Source organism: Salvelinus sp. IW2-2015, linkage group LG17 (assembly GCF_002910315.2).
Source record: "Salvelinus sp. IW2-2015 linkage group LG17, ASM291031v2, whole genome shotgun sequence".
NCBI lineage: Eukaryota > Metazoa > Chordata > Actinopteri > Salmoniformes > Salmonidae > Salvelinus > Salvelinus sp. IW2-2015.
Genome location: NC_036857.1, coordinates 22,416,244 through 22,426,456, shown reverse-complemented (window position 1 = coordinate 22,426,456; position 10,213 = coordinate 22,416,244). Strand labels below are relative to the sequence as shown.

Here is a 10,213-nt window from a genome sequence, read left to right as displayed (position 1 = left end):
TGTGGTGGGCCGGTCGCCTGCAAGCTGGCTTCACATACACTGCTGCCATCTAGTGGCCAAAATCTAAATTGCCCCTGGGCTGGAATTTATGGCCTTATGGCCTTTCTCTTGCATTTCAAAGTTGATGTTACAAAAAAAAAAAAATGTGTATTATCTTTTACCATATCTAATGTGTTATATTCTCCTACATTAATTTCACATTTCCACAAACGTCAAGTGTTTCCTTTCAAATGGTATCAAGAATTTGCATATCCTTGCTTCAGGTCCTGAGCTACAGGTTGTTTGATTTGGGTATGTCATTTTAGGAATAAATGTTTTAAAAAGGGTCCGATCCTTAAAAGGTCAAGGCTTACCTGTTAATTGAAATGCATTCCAGGTGACTGCCTCATGAAGCTTGTTGAGAGAATGCCAAGAGTATGCAAAGCTGTCATCAAGGCAAAGGGTGGCTACCTTTATAGTTTTGATGTATTCACTATTATTCTACAATGTAGAAAATAGTAAAAATAAAGAAAAACCCATGAATGGGTAGGTGTGTCTAAGCTTTTGACTGGTACTGTACATACATACATACATACACTGAGTATACAAAACATTAAACATGACAGACTGACCAGGTGATTTCAGGTGAAAGCTAGCATCCCTAATTGATGTCACCTGTTTAACCTACTTCAAATGAGTGTAGATGAAGGGGAAGAGACAGGTTAAAAATGATTTTTAAGCCTTGAGACAATTGAGACATGGATTGTGTATGTGTGCCATTCAGAGAGTGAATGGGCAAGACAAAATATTTAAGTTCCTTTGAATGAGTCGCTGCTGGGTTTTTCACGTTCAACTGTTTCCCTTGTGTATCAAGAATGGTCCACCATCCAAAGGATATCCAGTCAACTTGACACAACCGTGGGAAGTATTGGAGTCAACATGGGCCAGCATCTCCGGGGAACGCTTTCGATACCTTGTAGTCCATACCCGAGGAATTGAGGTTGTTCTTAGGGAAAAAGGGGGTGCAACTCAATATTAGGTAGGTGGTCCTAATGTTTTGTGGAACGCTTCTGACATCGTTTAGAGTCCCTTCCCCGACAAATTGAAGTTGTTGTGCGGGGGGGGCTTAACTTAAATTATGTGAATTTGTGCATGTAGCCTACCCCAACAACAACATTTTAAAATGAATAAAGATTTCGTCCATCAACAACAAAAAAGTCGACAACACAATAAAGATTAAAAGATTGAGGCTATTCACAGAAAGTATTTCAAAGGTGCTTGACCCACTTACTAGGGCAGACATTTTAAACAATCATTGCTAACCTTGAGCGTGGGTTGTGAATCACACTTTATAAAAAATATTTAATTAATTGAGCAACATTTTGAAATGTAATATTTTAGTCCATTGATCCAGGTGGATTTCTCTCTCAGAAGAGAGTGCCCTTGAAGGCATGTTCGGAGTCCAATCTCTAATCTTGTCCAGTCATTGTTCATTCCCCACATTATTCACACAGCACCCCAGTTGGTATAAGTACTAGCAGGTACTAGTGTCCTTTCCGGGGAGTGTACTTGTACAGAAACATGAGACGGGCCATTCTGGCTTGGACAAGGCAACTTACCCGTGGTTATGTTAGTGTTTTAGGAATAGGTCACCATCATAAAGGGCACTTGGTGTTACAGAAGTCTCCTGACTGAAACAGGTTGAAGACATTTACCAGTGGGAACATGATGGCAGAGCCCAGCAGAGAGCCTGTCTGTGCCGCTGCTCCACACCACACCAGGGCGCTGTGGCTCTCATCTCTGAAGATGACACCCACCATCACCTTGACATAAGACAGTATCCCTGTGAAGAAGACCCACGACAGCACCTGAGGGTTACAAGGTAACATTATCAGCAATGTTCCCTCAAAGAAAAATCATCACTAAGCAAATTTCAGGTCTGCTGAGCGCAAACTTGAAGGTTGTGAAATTTCTGTGCAACTTCCGGCACACATTTACTGTGAACACACAGGCTGTACCCACTTTAAGTTGATGCTGTACAAACAGTCCAGTTCAAAGGGAATGGCACAGATCCATATATGGCAATTGTCAATTTGCATACAGGCCTACTTCAGCTCTGATTGGTTATGGCGCACCGGTCTGTGTAGAGTACATGCCTGAGTCCTGCCTGGCAATGCAATACAATCCTAACTCTACAACAAAATCTCTTGTATAGTTTGTTTTGCATACTAAGTCTTGCATAGTTCGTTTTGTTTCGGTATGTTGCAGTTGAAGTTCACATCCACTACAAAACTATGCTATTTGCCTACGGAGCAGCAAGAGGAACTACCCCCCCTAACTTCAGGCTATGCTCAAACCCTACACCCCAACCCGAGTACTACATTCTGCCACCTACGGGAGGGCAGCTCCCGCTCATCCCAGTCAAAGCTCTTCTCTGTCCTGGCACCCCAAAAGTAGAACCAGCTTCCCCCTGAAGCTAGGACAGCAGAGTCCCTGCCCATTTTACGAAAACATCTGAAACCCTACCTCTTCAAAGAGTATCTTAAATAATCCCACATTAGCTCCCCCAAACAAAAACAAGTGCCTTTTATGAACTAATACTCGCACTTGACTTCTCCCCTCCTATGCGCACTGACTCTGCTGATAGCTACTTTATTGAGGAAAAATTGACTTGTTATGACTGAGATATGTGGTTGTCCCACCTAGCTATCTTAAGAGAAGTCTCTCTGGATAAAAGCGTCTGCTAAATTACTAAATTGTAAATGTTATCTCGGTATATAGTTATTGTAGATCATTGGTATTCCAGAAAAGAAAAGGTGATAGCATCTTCCAAACATGACAGCAACAACTTTGTCACTATTCCTTTTCTGCAATAACAAGGATCAATGAACTGACAGAGAGCCAACCTTTTCTTAGAAAGTGTCTCTGGACTGAGACCTACAGTATCTCTACAGGTGGAGGCGTGTTACTCACTATGATGGCTTCTCCTAGTGCGGAGCCTTGTAGTAGTGGACATGGACTCATGGTGGCCATTGCCATGTTGTATCCTCCAAAGACTGATCCAATGAGACACAGTACACCCAGGAGCACTAGTGACCTAAACAGAGACTCAGAACAGGAACTGGTTAGGTACCTGTATCTGAAGTAAAGACATTCTAGATAACCGCAGAGATAGTGAGGGAAAGCTGAATTACTTTATCATATACTAGTATATACCATATTTTTACCTTAGCATGCTGTAAAATGTGTCAACCTTTAACAGTGGAAAGCTATTTCAACCATAATAATAGAACAACCATTTAGAGAGTTACTGAGGCTATTTGAGGTTTTACCTTTTAGGAAAAAACATGGCGACTATACAGGCCACTGGGTTGGCACAGGATGCCAGAGCAGCAGACAGGTGATATGCCAGGTTACCGTAGGGCATACAGGAGTATGTCTGCACCGAGGTCAAGAGGCCGTTAGTCGCCCCATTCACCCAGACCACCATGAAATAGATAAAAGTTAACTGAAAAACAGAGTGGCCGGATTTAACCAGCTGTGGCCTGGCCTGACCTGATTCCTCACTGTGGCGTTTTGGGTTTGAGTTCTCCCCTTCAGTCACTGCTCCATGGTTGTCTAGTCCGGAGCAGACTGACGCCACTGTGTCAGTGTCTGGAACCAAGTTCTCTGTGGACAGTTCAAAGGTACGTGGGAGCCTGTTTAGTGCAGAGAATGCTGCCAGGCTGATGCACATCATGGCCGCCAGGAAGAAGAAAAACACCTCGGTGGAGAAGTTGGGTGGTAGAAACTGGGTCTGGACAATGTACATATCCTCTTCAGTGAGGTTACCAGAGGACTGAGTGGCATTCACACACTTGGCCATGCCGACGCCCTGGCCGAGAGCCACCAGACCAGGGATAAAGCCACTCAGGCCCTCTCCAATGAAGTAGGTGGTGATGTAGTGGGCTGGCAGCTGCATCATGAAGGGCAGGAAGGTGACAGAGGAGGTGCAGTCCACCAAGGCCAGGAAGAAGGTGAGGATAAAGAAGGCTGTGCTCCGAGATGCCGCCGCCACCACTGTGGTCTCATCCCAGGAGAACGCCAGAAGTATACAGGCCAAGACACCTATAGACAACACACTGTAGATGACAGCTCTTTCCTTCAGACGGCCCGGACACAGCTTGTGCATGAGAGTGACCAGCAGAGGCCCCAGGTTGGCGAGCTGGATAATAACGGTCAGGTAAGATGGTAGTTCCCAGCCCTCGGGGAGAGTGTTAACGATGAGGGGGAGCTCCACCCACAGGCCATTGACAGCCACCCAGGAGCCCAGGCCGAAGCAGCAGGCCAGCACATGGATCCACAGAGACATGGCTTTATTGTTGCTGGTCCCAGTCAGGTCAGGTGAAGTAGTCTTCTGGAGGAACTTCTGATCTGAAGTGAAGATCTCTCTGAACAGTTTCAACCCGGCCAGCCTTCAGAGCCTAGAAAGAGAGGAAATATCGAGATACCAGTAATACTGAAAGACATTGCTGCTAAAACGATCAAATTAGATTAAGGTTCAAATGACTAAGGACAATAATTATGCTAGTAAAAGTATTACATGTTAGTATTGTAGTACCAAATCTCTCGGAAAGGATCTATCAACTGGTAGGCATTGACCTATAGCCTGGACCATCAATAATGATTAACCAAGAGCAAATATCACATTGTTATTGTGTGCTTACCAAATCTTTTCTTAGTTAATGAAAGTGCATTCCTATTGTCATTGGAATTTGATCTTTAACTTTTAACCAAACAGCTTTTTACTGTGCTGTTTTACACTGTAACTTTAGTCATACAGGGTGAAGCAACCTGTTATAAGCAGATCTAGTTAAACACTGATGCTCTCGGCTGTGTTTAGACAGGTAGCCCAATTCTGATCTTTTAATTCACCAAATTGGTATTTTGACCAATCAGATGATCTCTGAGAAATATCTAATGTGAAAATATCTGATGTGATTGGTCAAAAGACCAATAGGTGGAAAAAATATCATAATTGGGCAGCCTGTGTAAAGCAGCCTCTGTGTGCCCTATATTTTATGCACAGGGTGTTGCTCAAGGGTGAAAATGTCACACTTCACACTTTGAAATTACTGGTTTAGTTATTTAGTTACACTGATTGGCTTGTCAGATGACATCTACCTAACTGTGGAGCTGGAGTAGTGATTATCAGATGTATTGTATTTTAAATGAATACACAGATGAGACCATTGAGGAGACCATGAAACCTTGAGACAATACTAGCAATATAACAGATAAGTATTTCAGTCTACTCTACACAGTCACATGTCAACCAGCTGAAGTAATTTTCCCTTCCCTAACACATGGTCTAGAAATACAACATGCCACAAGGCAGTGGGGGCCAGCCTGGCCAGCCGGATGCCTGATGACCACCTAGATCACACAGGACACACAATTCAACTCGTGACACTGACACTCCAAACCTTGAACTGGCTCAAGCTGCTGAACATCACACACAGTTCCCAAAGTGGCAAATGTTTCATTGTTGAACTAGAAATTGTATCCGTTTCATATCAACCATTGTCTGTTAAGATGTATCTATACGTAATTCAGAATGACTATATATTCTTGAGACTCATAAGCATAATTTGCACCATGCTATTCTTGGTCGTGGCTTTTTAGCCACTGGTGCTATTAGCCTTTGCATTTTCACATGACCACCTATACCCAAAACTCTGTATTAAAACGTTTACTTCGACCGGATCCTGGAACTCAAGTCTCTACTTTTACCTTTACAAAGTCAACTTTGCTACTGCACAATTCGGTCTACATGACTCGTTTCCTATCTCTGCTAGTGAAAAATCAGACAGGCGTTTAGCTTTTACACAATTTCATGATGTTGGGCCTAACAAATTAGACAATGTCAGAGCCAATACCATCACATTCTGTGTATCTACCTGGCTTACAAAGCCCAGATGTGTTACATTAATTCACACAAAGAATATTTTAAAGTGAAGGGAGTGCAAGAAAGTTAACTTCATATTGATCACTATTATTCTTGTCAGAGGAATAGATCATCAGAATCTACCTGAAAAAGGCCTCCTTTACAATATATGAAATTGATACACTTAAGCTTTCATTATTGTTCCATTGCTTGACTTTAGGGCACAATACATTTTTTAAACAACTCATAGGAATCAAGCAGATAAAAAAAATGTACTCACAGGATTCTTGAGCCACTGGGTGGATGCCCTATTGAGGAATCCAACTTCCTCCCTCTCATCCCATATATAGAGCTTTTTTGGGACAATGTGACCGGCTTCCTCTCTCCTTCACACGCAGGCTGGAGGATAAACTAGGAAACTAGTGCCTTGTGGGTAGTTCAGAGTCCAGTCCAGCAGTCAGCTCCACCGTGTAAGATTAAACTCAACTGTGTCCTTTTTAAGTCTGTGCAACAGTCATAAAGTCAGACATAGTAGAGGTGGGACGTCCCCTTCCTCCGCCTGCCCAGCCCCGTGAGACTAATGGGAGACCTAAGGTCCCTTTTCTCATTCCACAATTACAGTTAATTTGGGAAAGTATTCTGACCCTTTCACTTTTTCCACATTTTGTTACATTACAGCCTTATTCTAAAATTGATTCAATAGTTTTTTTTACCCCCTCATCAATCTACACACAATACCCCTTAATGACAAAGCAAAACAGGTATATACATTTAACCAAATGTATTACAAATAAAAAACTGAAATATTACATTTACATATGTAAGTATTCAGACCCTTTACTCAGTACTTTGTTGAAGCACCTTAGGCAGCGATTACAGCCTCAAGTCTTCTTGGGTATGATGCTACAAGCTTGGAACACCTGTATCAGGCCAAAGAGTTGAATATTGGTTCTCATGGACTGAGTACTTTAGGTGCCTTTGGCAAACTCCAAGCGGGCTGTCATGTGCCTTTTACTGAGGAGTGGCTTCCGTCTGGCCACTCTACCATAAAGGCCTGATTGGTGGAGTGCTGCAGAGATTATTGTTGTTACAGTCTCCCGGGTGGCGCAGTGGTCTAGGGCACTGCATCGCAGTGCTAGCTGCGCCACCAGTCTCTGGGTTCGCGCCCAGGCTCTGTCGCAGCCGGCCGCAACCGGGAGATCCGTGGGGCAACGCACAATTGGCATAGCGTCGTCCGGGTTAGGCCGGTAGGGAGGGTTTGGCCGGTAGGGATATCCTTGTCTCAGTATGTAAAAATGTAATAAAATGTATGCACTCTACTGTAAGTCGCTCTGGATAAGAGTGTCTGCTCTTGGCCGGTAGGGATATCCTTGTCTCAGTATGTAAAAATGTAATAAAATGTATGCACTCTACTGTAAGTCGCTCTGGATAAGTGCGTCTGCTAAATGACTAAAATGAAAAATGAAAATTAATTGTTTTTCTAGAAGGTTATCCCATTTTCACAGAGGAACTCTGGAGCTCTGTCACAGTGATCATTGGGTTCTTGGTCATCTCCCTGAACAAGGCCCTTCCCCCTCGATTGCTCAGTTTGGCCGGGCAGCCAGCTCTAGGAAGAGTCTTGATGGTTCCAAACTTCTTCCATTTAAGAATGATGGAGGCCACTGTGTTCTTGGGGACCTTCAATGCTGCAGAAATGTTTTGGTACCCTTCCCCAGATCTGTGCCTCGACACAATCCTGTCTCGGAGCTCAACGGACAATTCCTTCGACCTCATGGCTTGGGTTTTGCTCTGACATGCACTTCTTCTTTGGTATAATGGCGTTCATAACAATTATATGTGCATTCTACCACCTACTGTACAGGTGGGTAATGAGGATCCAAAAAGGGAAAAAAATACAAGGTCAAAATATAAATTCCAAACAAACCATCAGTAATGAAATGTTAAACTAAATCAGCCTGCTTTTCTGTTTTAATCAGGTCCTTACACAGGCTCAGAAGGATCCTGTGAGGGCGGGACATTTCCTGGCGACAGTAGTCCTTGCAGTGCTTCTGCTGGTAAGTCTTGGAGGCCCAAAAACTTCTCGGCTGCAGATACAATTATGTCCATCTTCTTGGACACTTGTGCAGTACAATTAAAAACTGTGGCTATAAATGCTACAAAATCCACCATCTTCACAATAAGTGTATCCAGATCACTTGATTGACGTATAACATTTGCAACTGGTTGTGGTCCATCCACCGCCATATCTTCTTCAGAACTGTGGCTCTTGCTCCTTCAACGCTCTTCACCGCCTACACAGAGGAGATTTGCTGTACAACCCTGATGCTTGACCCCTCAACCTCTTTCATCCTAACAGGTCACTCAGGGAATTCAGAAATATGATCCCCACCACAGTTACAACATTTAACATTTACATAACGTATTCCTTCCGTCTGCAAACACTTGACACATGGTCAAACTTTTTACACTTCTTGCATTGCATCGGGTTTTACTGCATATCTTATATATTCAAACTTCACGTAGGGTGGAAAAATGCTCATCAAACATAAATAATACAGATACACTTTGCTCTTTTTCCCCGATTCTCCATACGTCAAGCTACATGCATAAACTACATCTGGATTTTTTTGCCTAAGATATTGACCCACAATGCACGCTCCTTTTGCTCTTTAGATACACACGATATCAACACCATACAACTCCTGGTTACTTTGACTGCATCCACTTTTCCCAATGCCTTCTTACCATCCTCGTGACTTCAAAAGGGTTTCCCAAATAAACATCCTTAACCAAAAATCGTACAACAAGAAAGATCCATCAGACTCATTTTCCACAACAATTTTAGCCCTTTTTGTTCCATTCTTGGACTAAACTGTTGTCCACTCATCTTTCTCGCTAACTGTACTTGCCCTGCTTTCAGCTTCAAAATACCCCTTTAATGACAAAACGAACAGGTTTTTAGAAATGTTTGCAAATTTATTAAAAATATAAACAGAAATACCTTATTTACATAAGTATTTAGACCCTTTGCTATGATATTCGAAACTGAGCTCAGGTGCATCCTGTTTTCATTGATCATCCTTGAGATGTTTCTACAACTTGGGAGTCCACCTATGGTAAATTAAATTGATTGGGCATGATTTGGAAAGGCACACACCTGTTTTGGAAAGGCACACAGTTGACAGTGTACTCCAGTGTAAATTGCAATAACTTCACCACTATTGGCCTATTTATTGCCTTACCTCCTTACTTCATTTGCACACACTGTATACAGATTTTTCTATTGTGTTATTGATTGTTCGTTTGTTTATCCCATGTGTAACTCTGTTGTTTTTGTCGCACTGCTTTGCTTTATCTTGGCCAGGTCGCAGTTGTAAATGAGAACTTGTTCTCAACTGGCCTACCTGGTTAAATAAAGGTTAAATAAAATAAATGTTAAAAAGTTTGGAACCACCAAGACTCTTCCTAGAGCTGGCCTCGCCGGCCAAACTGAGAAATCGGGGGAGAAGGGCCTTGGTCAGGGAGGTGACCAAGATCCTGATGGTCACTCTGACAGAGCTCCTCTGTGGAGATGGGAGAACCTTCCAGAAGGACAATCATCTCTGCAGCACTCCACCAATCAGGCCATTATGGTAGAGTGGCCAGACGGAAGCCACTCCTCAGTAAAAGGCACGGCAGCCCACTTGGAGTTTGCCAAAGGCACCTAAAGTACTCAGTCCATGAGAACCAATATTCAACTCTTTGGCCTGAATGCCAAGCGTCACGTCTGCAGGAAACCTGGCATGATCCCTAAAATGAATCATGGAGGTGGCAGCATCATGCTGTGGGGATGTTCTTCAGCTGTGAGGACTTGGAGACTAGTCAGGATTGAGGAAAAGATTAATGGAGCAAAGTACAGAGAGATCCTTGAAATCCTGAGTGCTCTGGAGCAGGTTTTCAGACTTGGGCAAAGGTTCACCTTCCAACCGGACAACGAGCACACAGTCAAGACAATGCAGGAGTAGCTTCGGGACAAGTCTCTGAATGTCTTTGAGTGGCCCACCCAGAGACCGGACTTAAACCTGATCTAACATCTCTGGAGACCTAAAAATAGCTGTGCAGCGACGCTCCTCATCCAACCTGCCAGAGCTTGAGAGCATCTGCAGAGAAGAATGGGAGAAACTCCCCAAATACAAGTGTGCCAAGCTTGTAGCGTCATACCCAAGAAGACTCGAAGCTGTAATCACTGCCAAAGGTGCTTCAACAAAGTACTGAGTCAAGTGTCTGAATACTTATGTACTGTAAATATATTTCAGTGTTTTATTTTTA

At 43.2% G+C, this 10,213-nt stretch overlaps 1 protein-coding gene across 2 annotated transcripts; it reads right to left on the bottom strand.

Annotated features, from left to right (window-relative positions):
- Nucleotides 1-430: 430 nt before the first annotated feature.
- slc52a3-1 (solute carrier family 52 member 3-1) lies at nucleotides 431-6,376 on the bottom strand. Of its 2 annotated transcripts, XM_024005192.2 has the most exons (4): nucleotides 6,186-6,376; nucleotides 3,312-4,442; nucleotides 2,953-3,076; nucleotides 431-1,847 (listed from the first exon to the last, which is right to left on the bottom strand). In XM_024005192.2, exons 2-4 carry the CDS (start codon nucleotides 4,328-4,330, stop codon nucleotides 1,635-1,637), a joined length of 1,356 nt encoding a protein of 451 aa, XP_023860960.1. In that variant the 5' UTR covers nucleotides 4,331-4,442; nucleotides 6,186-6,376; the 3' UTR covers nucleotides 431-1,634. The 2 variants fall into 2 exon arrangements, with proteins under 2 accessions (XP_023860960.1, XP_070304062.1); XM_070447961.1 differs by lacking the exon at nucleotides 6,186-6,376 and having other exon boundaries at nucleotides 3,312-4,720.
- Between the last annotated feature and the right edge of the window lie 3,837 nt (nucleotides 6,377-10,213).

Excerpts from the sequence above, each read along its gene's own strand:
- slc52a3-1 (XM_024005192.2), bottom strand. The coding sequence starts at position 4,330 with ATGTCTCTGTGGATCCATGTGCTGGCCTGCTGCTTCGGCCTGGGCTCC. Across the intron at positions 3,077-3,311 it reads GCCATGTTTTTTCCTAAAAG|GTCACTAGTGCTCCTGGGTG; the intron begins GTAAAACCTCAA and ends GTCTCTGTTTAG. Across the intron at positions 1,848-2,952 it reads CACTAGGAGAAGCCATCATA|GTGCTGTCGTGGGTCTTCTT; the intron begins GTGAGTAACACG and ends TGTAACCCTCAG.